The sequence below is a fragment of the Schistocerca nitens genome, chromosome 1 (genome assembly GCF_023898315.1).
Source record: "Schistocerca nitens isolate TAMUIC-IGC-003100 chromosome 1, iqSchNite1.1, whole genome shotgun sequence".
Lineage (NCBI taxonomy): Eukaryota > Metazoa > Arthropoda > Insecta > Orthoptera > Acrididae > Schistocerca > Schistocerca nitens.
This window is the reverse complement of record NC_064614.1, coordinates 790,727,208-790,745,998: the sequence shown is the minus strand read 5'-3', so window position 1 is coordinate 790,745,998 and position 18,791 is coordinate 790,727,208. Positions and strand designations below refer to the sequence as shown.

General features: G+C 38.4%; 1 protein-coding gene across 2 annotated transcripts in view; it reads left to right on the top strand.

Moving 5' to 3' along the window:
- The window catches only part of LOC126262237 (DDB1- and CUL4-associated factor 1), a 220,578-nt gene that overhangs the window by 161,269 nt on the left and 40,518 nt on the right, over positions 1 to 18,791 (top strand). For both annotated transcript variants that reach the window (XM_049958721.1, XM_049958712.1), the window contains exons 17-22: positions 2,321 to 2,474; positions 9,837 to 9,982; positions 13,097 to 13,309; positions 13,638 to 13,792; positions 13,874 to 14,122; positions 18,503 to 18,701. In XM_049958721.1, the coding sequence (XP_049814678.1) occupies positions 2,321 to 2,474; positions 9,837 to 9,982; positions 13,097 to 13,309; positions 13,638 to 13,792; positions 13,874 to 14,122; positions 18,503 to 18,701 (1,116 nt within the window). The remainder of the gene's footprint in view (positions 1 to 2,320; positions 2,475 to 9,836; positions 9,983 to 13,096; positions 13,310 to 13,637; positions 13,793 to 13,873; positions 14,123 to 18,502; positions 18,702 to 18,791) is intronic.

The following is an 18,791-nucleotide window of genomic DNA, read 5'->3' as shown; positions in this document are numbered from 1 at the left end:
CTCTTTTTGTCATTTACAGAGAAACCTTGTCTCAGTGTCATGAACCACGTATGAAATAAGACAATTGTTATGACCACATTATTCTCAATGTAGAAGGATGTCGTTCATTGTGCTGTGCACAACTGTTGGACAGGTATAAAAGCCAATGACTTGAGAATGAAATGAGATATTATCATCCTCTTGATTTTAAATACAATTTTGAAATGTTGTGCACGTTTCATATGCAGCAATGTATGAGCTGACATCAACCATATGCAAAGTTTATGCAATGCATTTTTACCTCTACAAACTCTTTAAAGTTTTGTGCAGTGCTTTACTTAATTTGATGCAGCATAGTAACTATGATGAATAATAAAAAGAAATTCAGTCCCTTATCGAGCAAAGATGTGGCTGTAAGATGTGCAAACATTAAATTTTTTCACCAAGAAAATCGGAGCACCATCTCTCAGCACAGGTAGCATCAAATATCATTAGGCCGGGAGTACAGCAACAACAAAGCCATGTTCAGCATGGAAGGAGAGAGCTCATCTGAAACTTTTTTTTAAGCAGCTTGCAATCCTTCAATTCAGATACATTTATTGACTGACTTAATCAAACTGAGAAAGATGGCATATTTGTTAGAACACTGAACTCACTCTTAATAAACCTGGTTTCACAATCACGATTTAGGTTTTCCTTGGTCTTCCAAATCACTTCAGATTATTGCTGGAGTAATTTATTCAAGAAATTCATGACCAATTTCCTTCCTCATTTTTGACCAACTTACATAATGCTTTCTGTATAACGACCTCAGTATTACTGGAACATTGAAATACTTCCTTTAGTCTCTCTCCCTTATCACTGTCCCAGTCACTACATCTAGTTATTTACAACAGTAAAATCCCTTGATCTATAATTTCAGTTTCACTGCATTTATCCACATTTGTTCAACAGATAGCAGTCTAATTCCTACTACAGTATATTGATATTTAAAAAGTTTCCATTCACAAAACATTGGATTTTTTTCCTTTTTATGCTGACATAATTTTTGTATAGCTGAAGCACCAGAATCAAGAAGAATTAACTGCACAAGCGGTGTTCTAAGGGAATAGTACATTAGCAGCAACTTTGATCTAGTAAAGATTCTGGAGTTGCTACAGTAAAATTAAGTCAAATATTGTACTCAGTAGTCAGGATGTGTGTGTGTGTGTGTGTGTGTGTGTGTGTGTGTGTGTGTGTGTGTTTTTCCCCCATTGGTTACACTGTAACATAGGGAAATTAATACGATTTGCTACCTAAAAGTTCCCAGAATACTCCAATAAATAAAATTCACTTTACCTAGATCTCATTTATCATCATCAAAGTAGCCCCGTTGTGGGTGTATACACTGCTCCCAGCAGTTTTACCTTTCATTCTGGGTAATAAAAATTAGTCACTTGGTGCCAGGTTGGGTGAATATCAAAGGTGAGGAGCAACAATCATTTTGTTTTTTGCCAGAAACTCCTGGGTGATCAATGCAGTGTGTGACCTTGCATTGTCATGATGGAGGAACCAATTGTCTATGCACCACTTTTGTCAGACAAAATCCTCTGACACGTTTCGTAACACAGCTTCGTGACATTGCGTACAAACTAGATAGTCTGACTCTGATCTTCCAGCACCGTATTCTGAACAGCAGTGACACTTTCAAGAGCAAGGTCGATTGACGGCCAACCTGAATGGGGATCATTGTCAAATAATGATCTGTCATTCCGAAAAAGTTTAAAATGGTCATAAGTTTGATCATGACATAAGGTGTCTTCCCCCAGTGCATGCTTCAATGTGTCATGTATCTATGTAGTGATGTGTCTGAAACAAAAGTTTATGCACACACATTGTTCTGATGCAAGAGACACAACACATGCAAATGGGGAAATGCACATAAAAACGAAACGTGACCACTTAGCACAAAGCCTCTTGAGCCACTAACTCTCTTACGATGTACGAGTTATCACCAGGTGGCATTTCGTCTTATTAGCTAGACTTCACCAGCTACACATACATTCTGGAAACTTTTGGGTAGCACCTCATATAAATGCTGGCCACATGCACTCACTACCTGTATTAGATAAATTATATGGTTGCTTAACGGTCAATTTTCATTGTATTGTAACAAGAGAGTAGCTTTTCTGGTTCTTAAATTATTGCGTTCTTGTCATTAAATGGTCGTATACAACAACTCCAGTACTTAAAAGATGATAATTTCGAAGGAAAATTAATTTTAGTTTGTAGACCTCGTCAACTATGTATCAGTATACTGAGTGATGTGCGATTGAATTTTTGTTACTTTTGTTCTGAACAGGTCTTGTTACAGTTAATGATGGTAAAAACACCAATAACGGATGCTGACTCTATTCGTGCACTAGCCTGTCAGGCTCTAGCAGGACTGGCAAGAAGTGAGACAGTCCGGCAAATAGTTGGAAAACTCCCTCTTTTTACAAACGGACAGTTGCAGTGTAGGTATTTTTTAAATTGTTGTAAATACCTTGTTGTTCCATTCATTATGTCTTGCTTTGTGCGAAAGATATGAAGACTGTTTTGTAAACTGTAGCAGGCATGTTATAGTTCTAAAGAAAACAATAACAATAACAACAACAATAATCTACTTCAAGTTTTTTAAGATGTATTAAAGTTAACACAAAGCTACAACAGTATACAGGTGTTAATACCACAGTACATTCTAAAGTTGTTTGAACATAAATAATTATTTTATTCTGAACATAATTAATACAGAAGTCATTTACAAATAACCAACAAACCTTCAAAGTAGCCATCAAAAATATTACTATTATTATTATTATTATTATTATTATTATTATTATTAATTTTTTTTCATATGTGCCAATTACACTTTCTCTTATTTTCACCTTAAACAAGCTAGGCTAAAATCTAACAGAAGCATAGACAACGGATGGATAAACTCCTGGTACTGATATATCCTGTGCTAAGAAGAGAGCTGTACCTCGTTCAGAGGACAGGCTGGGGTCAAGAGTTGATAGCATTTTAAGTCCTCCAGCCTGTTGTTAAAATGGGCAATACACTTGCACTTCGATCACAACATGAAACACTCAAAAGATTAAGGTGAAAATATTTTTTACATTACTAACCAGGAGCAAAGTGCAACAGCAATCCAAATGAAATCGAAGGCCCAGATAATATCACGTTAAAATTGAGTGTCAGCTCATTGAGCACCAGATTCACTTATTAATTCCTCACAGTTGCAGTAAACAACCAAATACTGACAAATGGAACATCACATTAGCGTGTGTAGACAGTGTGGGCTCCAGCAACAGATGTTAGTTTCAAAATCTCCTAAGGAGATTACGCAATTAATCAGGCAACTAAAAAGTAGTAATTCTGACGGCTATTATGGTGATTCAAACAGAATATTATAAAACTTCCTGGCAGATTAAAACTGTGTGCCCGACCAAGACTCGAACTCGGGACCTTTGCCTTTCGCGGGCAAGTGCTCTACCAACTGAGCTACCGAAGCACGACTCACGCCCGGTACCCACAGCTTTACTTCTGCCAGTATCTCGTCTCCTACCTTCCAAACTTTACAGAAGTTCTCCTGCGAACCTTGCAGAACTAGCAAGGTTCGCAGGAGAACTTCTGTAAAGTTTGGAAGGTAGGAGACGAGATACTGGCAGAAGTAAAGCTGTGGGTACCGGGCGTGAGTCGTGCTTCGGTAGCTCAGTTGGTAGAGCACTTGCCCGCGAAAGGCAAAGGTCCCGAGTTCGAGTCTCGGTCGGGCACACAGTTTTAATCTGCCAGGAAGTTTCATATCAGCGCACACTCCGCTGCAGAGTGAAAATCTCAATCTGGAAACATCCCCCAGGCTGTGGCTAAGCCATGTCTCCGCTATATCCTTTCTTTCAGGAGTGCTAGTTCTGCAAGGTTCGCAGGAGAACTTCTGTAAAGTTTGGAAGGTAGGAGACGAGATACTGGCAGAAGTAAAGCTGTGGGTACCGGGCGTGAGTCGTGCTTCGGTAGCTCAGTTGGTAGAGCACTTGCCCGCGAAAGGCAAAGGTCCCGAGTTCGAGTCTCGGTCGGGCACACAGTTTTAATCTGCCAGGAAGTTTCATATCAGCGCACACTCCGCTGCAGAGTGAAAATCTCATTCTAGAATATTATAAGTTATCTTTGTAATCGGTCAATTACAATTGATCACATTTCCTTATAGACTTAAATGTCTTGTAGTAACTCTCGTTTTAAAAAAAACTGGAGATAAACAAACCACCTCAAATTAAAGACCTATTTCACTCTTTGGACTCCTTCCAAAGAGTTCTAAGAAAATGGGCTGTGATAAATAGTGACTCATTTTGCTGAGCAGAACTTGTTAAGGGGCATCCAGATGGCACAGGTTGTGAAGCCACCATTAAAATCGCGCATGTTCTGCCATAGGGTGGTAAACTTTGCTTGTTTCAAGGTTAAACCGTGTCCGTTCATTCAGATGGAGACGACGTGTGGCGCTGCTCACATAAAAGGCTGTGCTAAAGTTACAACAGAGTTGGTAAATTATGTGACTGCTTTCACATGTAGCCTGCCTCTGAGACAGTAGAATATGCTTGTTACTGGATTGCAATAGGACATGCTGGATGGGCACAAATGACAGGTAATTGCATGTGGGTCTTCCACAGGGGTCTGAACTACATGGCAAGAAATTGGTGTGATATAAGGATGGACAAGGATATTTCATAGTTTTTGTGGGTGGCAAAACCAACCTTGTGGCAGATGGGAAAGATGTTCCTCATTGCTGGGAATAACGATTGGTAGACAAATTGGTGACAAAGAATGAGGTTAAGGTTTTCCAGTCCAGAGTGATATTGGGTAATAAGGGGTTTCGTTTTTTGTAGACGGTCCGGTGGATGTCAGTGAATTATGGGAACTTGTGGATATGGCACAAGAAATCAGTATGAAGTCTAGTTTTGGAGGGTAGTTCCTGCCTGAAGACCTTACTTTAAACCTTCAGCATAGTGGACAAGGGATTGATTGTCATTACAGTTGCACAGTCTGTGGTGACCAGACTTACGGAAGAGACTTTAATGTGAAAGGGATGTTAGGTATCAAAACAAGGTAATGTTGGTGTGTGCAGACGTTTTTGAGCTGTCATTGTAAAGCTGCTGTGCTAATTCAGGAGACTTATGCAAAATATGGGTGGTAGAAAGGTATTAAGTCTGTGGAGAAATGATGATAAAATCTTCACCCTGGGGCTGTATCAAGAAGATATCATCAATCAACTGAAACCGAACAAGAGATTGGGACGTGGGTTGTTAGGAAGACTTTCCTCTATGTAGCCTACAAAATGATTGGCATATGGAGCTTCTTAACTGTGGCACATATTTGATTGTATATTGTCCTCCCAAAAAGGAGGACTTGGATCAGTATACTGTTGTATAAGGAATGGGGAGGTGGGTTGGAGACATCAGGGCATATGAAGTGATAGTGTTCATTGACAAGGAGATCATGGGACAGGAAGATATTGGTGTAAAGAGAGGTAGTGCCAGCAATGACAAGCAGGAATCCAGATGGTAACGAGGTGGGGATTATTGAGAGGTGACGAAGAAAGTGGTTCAGGACCTTGATGTGAGAATTTAGGTTGCAGGAAATGGATTGATGGTGATGGTCCAAAAGAACATCAACTTCTTTTTCTGTGGGAACACTATAACCAATTAGTGGACCATCCTGGGTGGTTAGGTTTATGGAATTTGAGGAACGTGTGGAAGGTGGGTATGGGAAAGGTAGTTGGGGTGAGGGGGGAGCTGGATTGAGGGAGAGATTCTGGAATGGGCCAAGGAACTGGAAGTTATGCTGGATCTTTGGAAAGGGATCAAAATGGCAGAGTCTGTATGTGAAAGAGTCAGACAGCTGGCAAATACCTTCTGTCAGGTATTCATTGCCATTCTTCTTAGTGATAATGGAGCCTTTGCATGCAAGGAGGATATTCAAACTAAGGTCTATTTTAAGATTGTAGATGCCTGCTGTGTCTTTGATCAAGAGCTTTATATTCATGGAAAAATTTTTTGAAAGAAGAGGTTGGTGGTTGGTTGGGTGTGGGATAGGGTCACAATGGGACAGAAGTGTGAACTAGGGGTGATAAGACTCAGGGTGTTGATTTCGATCTGCTTTGACTTAAAATGCATATCATTAAAAGTTCTGTCAGCACAGGAGCACTGCAAGGGTGGGTGGGGGATATGCTTGTGCAGTCTGTGAAGGAATCTCCTTAGTCATATGCCTTGCTGTCTCTGACACATCTGTTGGAGTGGGGATGGGACATCCATTGGTCAACATTGTTGTTCATCAATGCTGGGGAAGGCGGTTTTCACAGATAACAGGCATTCATTAATGCAAGTAACAGAGCCAATTCATTATGTTATCACAGGTCCACAGAGGTGCCATCTGTCAGTGTCATCCACATATTTCTACATTTGAATATTTTTGAAATTGTCATTGTTGAGTGCTTAGAAGAAAACCAATTGTTGCAGCACATTTGATAGATGATTGAGCTATTTTCACACAACACTGTACTTAGGTACAGAAGGCCTGCAACGTGGCTACAAAAGGCGGTGACTAAGTGTGTAAGACAAGTCTTTCATGTGGCTCATGTGTCACATAACTGGGAGCAAAAATTGACTAGAACTACATAGGTTGGTTGTGATGGAATGTGACCTATGAAGGCGATATTTGGTTAGAGTATCCCTCATGTTAGGGTTTGGCAAAGTGCAAATGGTAATGGTAAAGTTTTTCAAGGTTTGGATGGTTCTGAAAAGGATGGGGAGGGGTCACATTTTACTGGTAAGTGGCTTCTCTGCAATGTATGGATGGGGACTGTTCCTCCAGCACCCCCCCCCCCCCCTCTCTCTCTCTCTTCCTCTCCTCAGGCTTAATCCCATCATTTTTATAATTATCATAAGTATTAATACACATTATGTCTCTGCTGCTCAGAGTCACTGAGTCCTCGTCTTTCACCTCCCAGCATATCGCTGTCCTCTCCTTGTTCCACATTATTATTGTCATCCCTTCTGGTCCAGTCTTTACTTACCCCTTATACTCATTAGACAGCACCACCACTGTCTTGTTCCTGCAGTTGTCAAGTTATGGAAATTTTACAGTGGCACACTCATTTCATTTGAAACCATTTACATATTGTCAGTAATCCAGTTTTAGGGCCAGGATGGTTCCTTTGAAAGGGCACGGCCGATTTCCTTCCCCGTCCTTCCCTCACCTGAGCTTGCGCTCCGTCTCTAATGACCTCGTTGTCGACGGGACGTTAAACACTAAGCTCCTCCTCCTCCAGTTTTTGGTTACAGCCTCATTTAAAGGTCTTGGCATTGTTCATATACACTATCCACTCACATGTGTTGTCCATTTAAAAATATAATGTTTGCACTGAAATGTAAAATTTTATATCTGATATTTATTAGAATATACATTGTACTACATAAGAGTCAAATGCTAGGAGAGTACACAACCAAAACACTGACATTCTGTGCCCCATCTATGAGGCATATTATCAAATACTTCCTGGATAATAAGTTCAGTTTTACTGTTTGTATAACTATTGCACATTTAATTGTTAACATTAAATGGATTTTCTGTCAGTGTGTAACAACAATATTAAACACCAAATGCTTGTTAATTTTCCGTAAAATTATATTTACTTTCACACCAGCTCATGGCTTCTTAGGCCATTGTCAGGTATCAGCTGAATGTCACATACACAGATAGAATGACATGCGATGTAATACGTATTATTTATGTAGAAAACACATAAGATACAAAAATTATGGCATGGATAGTGTTTACATCCTACAGATCTAGTTTCACTTCACTAAAAAAAGGAAAAGACTTTTTTTATGTGGAGATACATTTAGTAGCAATTTGTGTAACTAAAAATTATTCATCAGTTGTCACCTGACAATGGCCTGAAAAGGTGAAAGTTGGTTTGTGGCCAAAAAAATATAATTTTGCAGAACATTTTATAGTGTTTCCCTTTTACAGTTGTTAACATGTTCTGCCAAGATTTAATATCATTTAATTGTTAATAATGCTCATTCATCTTAGAACCCAAAATAATTTATATGAGTGCACATAGGCTGATATGGGCAAATATGAGATTTTAATAGAGGTTGATAGGAATATGTCATTGTGATTTACTTCAAAGTATATTACTGACTACAAGATTTTAAAATACACCAATGTGCATTTAACACTTTTCTCTAGTTACATTGATTTTCTGTTCTGTCAGTTTTATTTGAGTACGTCATAGATGAAAACATGCATGACATTGGTGTAATATTCTACAATTTTTGTGATTTTAACCATTTTCGATTGTTAATGCCAACACCATCATCAGGTTTATATTTATACCTGATAAACGGCATAACAGCCATAACCAGGTTGTAAGATTAAAAAATAAATACTGTAAACTATGAGGGTTGACTGAAAAGTAATGTCTCCACCTTCGTAACTCTTCAACAGTTGGCGGGAAGCCTTAGCATTGAACGGTTGTGTTGTTAGAGTGAAAAGTATGGAACCCTGCACAGACGGTCGGTCAATGCGATTTAAGCAACATGCAGTCATTGATTTCTTGACAGGAGAAGGTGTCACCCCAAAGGAGATTCGTCAGAGAATGAAATCAGTTTATGGTGACTGTGTTGATGTGAGTACTGTGCGTTGTTGGGCAAGTAAGTTTAAAGATGTTGAGGCGGGAACATCTGACCTGCGTGACAAACGAATGGTTGGACGTCCTGTGACAGCAACCACCGAGTTTCACAAGCAAAATGTTGACAGATTGGACAGTCATCGTATCTCTCAGAAGGAAATTGCAAGGACAATCGGCATTTCACAAGAATGTGTGGGTCACATTATTGCGTTACTTGGCTACCGGAAGATCTGTGCACGATGGGTACCCCGGATGCTGACTCCTGAAATGAAAGTACACGGACTTGAAATTTGCCAGGAACTCCTCTCGCATTATGAGAATGAAGAAGCACAGAAGTCACATCAACACAATCACCATAAACTGCTTTCATTCACTAATGAATCTCCTTTGGGGTGACACCTTCTGCTGTCAAGAATTCAATGACTGAACATCGGTTAAATCGTATTGGCCAACCGTCTACACAGGGTTCCCTGCTTTACACTGTAACAACACAACCGTTCAATGCTAAGGCTTCCCGCTACCTTGAGCTACAGAACAAGCCAGTACCTGCCGCATACCAATGCTGCCAACTGTTGAAGAGTTACGAAGGTGGAGGCATTACTTTTCTGTCAACCCTGGTATTACACCAGTGTTTTGTGTGTTTTCATTCACAATTTTCTGTTCTGTAATTCATTCATTTATTCATTCATTCACACATTGTGTTCCACAAATCCCATTGAGCAAGAACATGGACTGAATCAAGTTGTACATAAACAGGCAGAAGCAGCCACTGCAGGTTACTTGTGTGACATATACTGGCAATAAATCATGACTAGTGCTTATCTACACACACTGATAACTGTAGCAATTAGTTCTAGATTACGTTATATGATCAATGAAGATTAACTTTATTGTAACATCACAGGAGCATTGTACTGAGAGCTGCTATTTATGAATAATTTTCACAGAAACTGTTTTGTTTTGGAAAGGGAAAGGGATTAGTTGCAAATTTTTCTTCAGTGCCAACTGGAAATATATGGTCTCAACTGAAAATGAGTCTCGTTTTGAATTAATTGTTTTTGTTTTCTCATGAGAAATGAAAAATTTATGTTTGTGTTGTACTGTAGATAAGTGGTTTGTAACAAAAATTAAAGAAAATATTGTCTCTTTCCAGTATTGATGCGAGATCCAATTCTTCAAGATAAACGTCAAGAACATTTTATTTTCCAGAAATATGCTCTTGAGTTAATGGAAAGAGTTTCAGGCAAAGCAAAGCCCTCTGGTACAGAGCTTGAGATTTCTCTCGCTAATATGCATAGGGTATGTATACACAGCACTAAAATATTATGTTTCATTTCTCAACATCAAACAATGGAAACTCCTGGTAGAAGTACCAACAAAGTAGAAAAAGACGGATTGCTACTTACTGTAAAGAAGTCACATTACATTGAGACAAGCACAATTAAATAACACTTACACAAAGCTTTCAGTGATAGTCTTCATCAGCAAAAGAGACACACATACCATTCATATACATAAGCAAGCACACCTCACGCACATGAGCGCCAACTCCAGCATCTTAGGCATTTTTATCAATAGGCGGAGTCCAACAGATCTGGGACTTGTGTTCAGATTTGTATATGGCCAGTACAGAAATATATGGAAGAATGAAAGAGCACAGGAGGAGGAAGTGGAGTTGGATATATGAAGAAAAGCAACTAACTAGAGCCTTTGTTCAGCTACTATGCACTAAGAGTGATCTGGCCTTCGTTTCACTTCCAAAACGTATCCAGTGGAAGTGTTTCATAATTTGTAGTTCAGTCATTTGTCCAGCATGACTTTGTTCTTGCCACCAGCTAAATGTTGTCTTGAAAATCAGGAATCCCCAGAGAAATTGAATTTATTGAAAAGAGAAAGAATGTTGAAAGACTCATAGAACTGTATGGCACTCAGGGAGGTAGATGGTGGGGGGCATTTGAACTGGTAGCTGACAAAATGAAAAGTACTGAGTAATTTTATAAAAAATCTCTCAGATTCTGTTTTGGAAACAAATGGCTGTGGAGTCGCATAAGGAAGGTGAAGAAGTGTATCTAGTTGTTGTAATGTTTATTGCTCAGTTGTGCCTGCTTTTGGTATGCTTGCTGACCTTTGGGATCTTCATATTTGTCCATGGATTCACAAGCTCCACAGTCTGTTTCCCGTTATGTGATTGTTGTGTGAGATAGATTCTTTAATTTGTCTGTGTGTTTATGTGGAGGGAGGTTGGGGGGGGGGGGTCCTTTTCCAGGCACACCATGTGCAGTTTAGTGCTTTGCAGTATCATGCTTTAACTTGACGATGACCATATTGTTAAGAGTACGATTTGTATGGGGTGGATAATACGAATCATTGGGTATATTTCAACCTGGTTTTTTTGCAGATATTTACAATTTGGTTTTTGTGACGTGTAGCTGGAGTAAAGCCTAAAAACACAGCTGTAATTCCCAATGCACGGGGAAGCCATTGTTTTCACTTCCAAACAACAAATAAAATTATATTTAAAATGTAATTTCACATACCCATTTCATAGAGCAGTCCCAAATTAGCTTAGTACAATATTTGTTTCATTGATATACCTCAACAAGGAATAAAAACATGAAGAATAACCAGTATTCCAACATTGACTCGTGTGCGGTCCTGGCTCACGTTGACTGCTACCACCATGCAGCAGTGCTATTGAGTTGCTGTTGAAGAACTGTCTATTCTTCGTATTTTACTGTCACTGTTAGTACATGTCAGTGAAATAAATGTTGCTCTAGACTAACGTGGGACTGCTCTATGGAACTGGTATGTTAACCTCCATTTAAAAAAAATCATCTTCCTTGGCACAGGAAACAGAGAGAGACTTTCTGTTGACATTGTGTATTGCATCAAAGACGTGATGGGCAGTATTTATTTGGTCTGACTCCATCTGCTCATTGCAGAAACAAACTTGCAAATATTGCAAAAGGAGCTTCCAAATCTTTGTCAGAACACCAAAGAAAATGCGCTTGATGACTCTTATGTTCGAGACACACCCATTATATAAGCAAGCACGGACCCATATTTGTACTTGCATGTTTTGTAAATCAGCATTGAATATTCAGTCTTCGGTTCTTTTTTTACTAATTCCAATACACTTCAGTACTTTGAACACTTTCTCGCAGTGTCATGCTTCAAGTTAACAATGACCTTAGTGTGTACAGTTTGAAAAAATAGGCCTCATTGCTATCAAAATCGATGATATGGCTTGATGAGGATTTGTCATATATTAAAGTGTGGCACAGAATAGTGAGGAACAACAGTAGCAATGGAATTCCATGGAGCAGCAAGATCTTATAACTTACAGAATTGTTGATAAGACTGTAAATAACCTATCATTTTGTTTTCAGTGTTTTAGTGTCTTGCTAATGATTTAGCTATAAACCTCTCCATCACTATAAGCAAAAAATCTGAGTCATAAGTTTTTCTGCTGTGTTTGTCTAATGTCATTAGTTTTGCAATCAAGTTGAAAAAGTCCAACAGCAGAGTTAAGAACAACCCATGCATTATTTTTTTTACAAATTCCTTGTGTAGCTTTCTTTGCTTTTATTGCTGCACGTTTCCATGTGAGTTCTCCATTATTTTGGCTCTAGAACATCAATTTTGGAGATTGCTAATGGTATTTTACTTCTCTTTGTTCTTAAAAAGTGAGTCTGATTTCGAATTTTAGTTTTGTTTTGTTCTACTGTTGAGAGTATAAGTCTATTTGAAAATAGATCCTAAAGTATCACCTGATTGGTATTCTATTTTAAAAGACAAAGAGGAACTACTTAGTTCTATAAAGGAAATAAAAGGAATTACGCTATAAAACGCCCAATACTCTCCGTACAAAATTGTATAAAACACACAGTATTCTCTGCTGGAAATTGTCAACTAGGTTTAATGGACAAAAAATGGGTAAGTAAATAGATTTTGATGGCTTTCCGTGCACTTTGCTGAAGGAAATCCACCAAGCAGCTATAATTTTATGAAATTTGTTAGCAAACTGGTTTTCAAGTGTCGTAGTTCTATTATCATTTCCCTACAAATAAAAGAGAGTCTGTCAGTATTGAAATAAGCTTTTGTGGTGTTTGGTACATTCTGATGTTTATATGCTTATTTTACAAATTTAAGGAAAATATATGTATAAACGTCATTAATGTTGAGGAGTGTATGGCATTCACCAAATAATAGTTGCAAGATTCAATGCGACAAAGGTTGATCATATAGCTGGAAGAATATAATGTGTACGTCACTGTGTCGGTTTGCAGCAGTGGTCCCAGGCATGCATCTGTGATCTTGAATGACTCATTGCCTCCCTTTCAAGTGTCTATTCTTTGTATGATCATTGTATAGTTACTCAGTCTGTTAATGTATATTTTCGAATTGTCACAGGCAAGTGTAGTCGCGCAGACTCGAATCCAGTATAATGACAAACAGCTGTATCAACTCATACATCAGCATTTACTATCAAGAGGCCTGACTGACTCAGCTGCAATACTACATAGAGAAGCAAATCTCCCAGGAGCCCCCTTAAAAATTGGCCCTTCATCAAACTTTCCTCCCAATCCATACAGAGTATGTTCTACACCGCCGGGACCCTTGAGGGTAAGTTATATGTTCCAAGAGTATGTTGATAAATCAATTTCATTGTAAGAGTATGTTTTTATTACACCATATCTGAAAATGCTGAATACACCATAAGTGTTGTGTTCTGTCAAATTTTTACATGTTTAAAGCTGCGCTTTGTCACAACATTCTGAGAAAGCAATGTTGTGGAATATGTAACTGCCTCTGTTGTTATGAACATTAGTGATTGTTTCAGTTTATGGTTAAGTGAGTGTAATTTTTGCCACACTTATTGTTACTTGAATTAAAATATGTCAGGTTCTTATACATAATTGTTCTATTAATTTCCCCCCCCCCCCCCTTCTAGCCAAGGCTTTCCAGCTTTTCTCCAGGCGTCTCTGTCTCTCATCACCGTTCACAAAGTACACCTACCAGTGCAGCATCTTCGAGTAAATCTTCTATTCCACCGTGCCAAAATTCGTTGGTTACACAACCCATCAAACTTAATTTAGCTAGTACAAGGTAAGATATGTTTTGCATGTGTTTCTTTGTAAACATTGCATTAATTATTGACCAATTTTGTTCAATTTTATATAATTTCAGGAAAAGTGACAAAAGTGAACTGGGAAACATTGTTAATACAATTACACCTAACACCACTCGATCTTTGCAGAAGCAAATATCTTATGAGCAGAGTGCTGTTGTGGCAGCAAATCAGCTCCTGAAAAACAATTCCGGTACACTCCCAGAGCCAAGCATTACTCTGGATTCCATCATCACAGAGTATCTGACCAACCAGCATGCTCTTTGTAAAAACCCAATGGTTCCTTGTCCTCAGTTTAATTTGTTTGTGTGAGTATACCTTAAGTACTTGTACTACTAGTTGAGATGGCAAATAATGTAATGCATGGGGAGAACTGAATAAGTGATATGTGTACTTGATAAGCAGTTCTTCTAGATGAATTATATCAATTTGACTAAATATTGTGAGATTTTCACTTTTGCTAGTTCTTTCATATTGAAAAAATAAATTTCTGAATTAGTACTACACACTAAGAGATTGTCCTTAGATAGATTTGTTGATACTGCAGGTTTTGAACGTAATTGAAGGACAGTGATTGTTGTACACAGTGTGTTACCACATATACGACATATTATACCCTGTCCAGTCACATTAATGTGACCACCTGTCAAAAGCCAGCATAACAATCTTTTGCAGTGCAGACCACTGTGAGACATGCAGGAAGAGTGTCACTGAGGTTCTGGAAGGTACTGTCAGGGATGTTGAGCAGTGCTAACAGCAGTGCCGTTGCCAGCTACACTAGAGTTCTCAGTTGGGAATCCATGACACGAACAGCCCAATCGAGCTGGTGCCACAAGTTCTCCATTGGGTTTAAATCCAGGGAGTTTAGTGACAAGGGGAGTACAGTACTCACCCTGGTGTTCTTCAAACCATGCACGTACACTGTGAGGTGTATGACACATTGCATTGCCCTGCTGGTAGATGCCATCGTGCAGAGGAGAAACAAATTGTTTGTAGGGAAATGCAGTGTCCCCAACGATAGATGCATACTTGTGTTGATCCATTGTGCCTTCCAGAACGATGAGATCATCCAGGGAACGCCACAGAACCATTCCCCAGGCTGTAACACTCCCTCCTTGTTTGCTTTCAGACGTTTCACACTGTACATGCCAACGGCCACCTGTCCAATGAAGCACGGAATGTGATTCATCTGAGAAGTCCACCGCTTGCCACTCAGTGGACATCCAGTTGTGGTATTGGTGTGGAAATCCCAGCCTTCTTTGGCGATGAGCCTACTGATGCAGAGATCCATACACAGCAACGATCACTGAACATCACTTGTGGAGATAGTGTTGGTAGCCCCTTGGTCCATCTGAGTGGTCATTTGCACAGATGTTGTATGTCTATTAACCTGTAGAAATCTTTGCAGTCATTGTTCACCCATGTTACTTATGGCCTACAGTGCACCACAAGTACATGGTGCTGGTTTTGCATAGTGCAATTTTGCTGTGCACAGTATGCTTTAACCACAGTGACATGCTAAAAGTTTATAAATTTGGCCATTTTGGAAGTGCTTCGACCCTCAGCTCGAAAGCCAATGATCGTGCCTTTTTGGAAATAAGATAAATCACAGTGTTTCTACATTGCTTCAACAACTGCACTGTTGTTTTCCGCATTCTCCCTCCGCTGCTAGTATTGCCACCCGCCACCTGTGAATGGTTATTGCATGTTAGCATCGAACATAGGCAGTGATTGCATTAATGTGACTGGACTGTGTAGAACAGTGTTAATCATTTTTGTATGTGTTTTTATTGGAGGAAACGAATATAGTAATGTAGTTCATTTAGTTTGTGATAGAATGTGGTATTGTAATTTGCTATTGTACACTTGCTATTAGTGATGTAACATCAGAGAAAATAAAACTGACATTCCAAACTATAGAGTAAGAGGAATGCGTGACACAGGAAATAGTTCAGAAATGACTGTGAACAAAGTGTATGATGTCCCTTTTACATTAGTTGAAATTGCACTAGGTCTTGTGTATCGTGAGGTCTCAGATCTTGATATAATGAAATGATAATCGGGAAACTGATGCTTTGAAGAGTGTAGCTCAGTAGATAGATTTTAAAGTGGCTTCTCCCACTTTATTCACCCTGTAATGTAGTTGATGGCCAGTTCCAGCTTTACAGATTACAGTTTAAACAGGTAAAGAGTCATGCATCTGTTCCTTCATAAAAATATCTGGAACAGAACTAATTCAGAGTCACATTATTTGATGAACTTTACAGTGCACTCTAACCAACATAATCACGTTACCCACATGCTTGCCAGTCACTGACTTCTTTGTACTGACACTGAGATGTTAGTGTCATTCTAGCTATGTGCAAACACTCACTCAAATCGACATGATGATGATATCCAAATGTTATACTATCGTGGACTGCTGATTTTCGGATAGGAGTGACTATTTAAAGATAGGTGTAAGCACATGATGGGATTACTGAAACTATTTAATGTTTTGAAAATCAGCTAGGTTCTATTTTACTCTTTGGCATATACTTAAGACTTTACTATTATCTGGTTTATGAAAAATGTTGAAGGTTAGTAAACCATAAAATTATATGGAACCTTATTATGTCTCTGTAGCCTGAACTCTCCTATTTATGAGTATGGCACCCTTCTTGATATAAACTTTTTCTGATCATAAACTATTCAAAATTGTAATTAGTGACTGAATTAGTCAGTGTGAAGTGTTATCTGATACAGAAAAAATCTTGTAGGCATTAAAAGAAAACAGGCAGTTGAAATGGTGAGTGTCTAAACTTTTAATATCAGTTATTTCATAAGTTAATTAGTTAAATATAATTTAAAATAGTGGATTGTAGTTGAATTAAATCAGGTGATGCTGAGGGAATTAGATTAGGAAATGAGTTTTATTATGTGGGCAGCAAAATAACTGATGATGGCCGATGTAGATTAGCAATGGCAAGAAAAGCATTTCTGAAAGATAGAAATTTGTTGACATCAGATATAGATTTGAGTATCAGGAAGTCTTTTCTGAAAGTATTTGTGTGGAGTGTAGCCATGTATGGATGTGAAACATGGACAATAAACAGTTAAGACAAGAAGAAAATAGAAGTTTTGAAATGTGGTGCTACTGAAGAATGCTGAAGATTAGGTAGGTAGAGCACATAACTAATGAGGAGATACTGAATAGAATTGGGAAGAAGAATAATTTGTGGCACAACTTGACTAGAAGAAGGGATCGGTTGGTAGGACACATTCTGAGACACCAAGGGATCACCAGTTTAGTACTGGAGGGAAGGGGGAGGGGGGGGGGGGTAAAAATCATAGAGGCAGACCAAGAGATGGATACAGTAAGCAGATTCAGAAGAATGTAGGTCGCTGTAGTTACTATGAGATGAAGAGGCTTGTACATGATCGAGGAGCATGGAGAGCTGCATCAAACCAGTCTTCGGATTCAAGACCACCACCACCACCACAACAACAACAACAACAACAACAACAACAACAATAATTTAAAATATGTTAGTCATAACTTTTAATTACACAGACTTCTAGGAAAATCAGTTGCATCATTGTAATCAGGAAGGTGAATATGAACAAGTCAACTATAAATGTACATGAAATTTTGTTTAATAACAATTTGACATATTCCTGTACATATTACATGTGCAGCTGCATTAAATATAAAAATGCAAAAATATTCTAGTTATTCTTGGGAACCAAAAACATAACAGATTTAGAAGTTCCAACTTTCTACATCTGAACAATCTTGATTCAAAACTGCTATTGATGAGCTCTTTGTAATCAGTAGTAGATCAGAGACAAGGGCAAAATGTTAATAACTAATCTATATTCTGGTGTACTTTCTTCATGACAATAACAACTTTGTTTGTACAAACAGGATCTTGTGCCCCTTCAGTGTAAACTGTGCAAATGAGGGAGCCCACTTGAGATCAGTTTCAAATGTGTGAATTGCAAAAACACAAAAAAAAGTACAGTCGCCCATTTATTATTGGCAACAATTCGCTAATGAAAATCTGCAAGAGAGTGTAAATTATCACTTTCAAGCCAACCGTTGTTCAGATCAGCAGCACATATACATTAGGAACTATTTCATTTGGTGCTTTCTGAATACAGAAGTTTTGCATAGTTCCAAACTGCTGCCATACACTATTGTATTATTTAATTGCCCATGGGGCATTTATGGTGATCTGATTTAATCATTATATGAGCCTCATCAGGTATGGTAGAGAAAATGGAAATAATCATTTTCAGAAGTACAGTCTTCTGTGCTAGAGGAGGTAATGTGAAGCAGAATTTTTAATTTTGGCAAACACCATGATTTTAGAGTTTATGAATAATTTTAAATGTACTATAAGTAGCTACTTTCTGTACATTTGTTTCAACTGATGGACATGAGAAGAACTGCGTTCATAACTACCACTCATTTAATTATATCTGGTTGACATCCAGAAAATCAGGGGCTAAGATATCTAGTAGACTGTAAGATCATTCGTAGATGTATTCTGGAATGCAGATCATCCAGTTTAGTTTTGCCCAGGTGCTGTTTTTGTGCTATGTAACAGTTTGTTAACTCCTTAAGGGCTTTTTATAATGATTAATGTCCTTGATTTGCTCATCCAGTTTTCTCTGATTTATTTGTAATATATTGTACTCCACAGACCTCACAAATGTCCAGACCCTAAAGCAAAAAATAGTGCACCAACAAACTTCACATCACGTGTGTTGAGGCGGACATTGGGCATTGGCTGTTTGGAGAACACGAGGCTTGATAAAAGACTTGCACATAGTCGTTTTTGTCCTGTGAGAACCTTCAGAATGGGTGATGAAGATGGCTACTTCACTTGCTGTGCATTTTGTGTGAGTGTGTACTTTAAATAAATGATATATAAATCAGAATGTCTTATGTGCCGCTTAGGACACTTAATTAACTGTATTGCTTTATGTCCT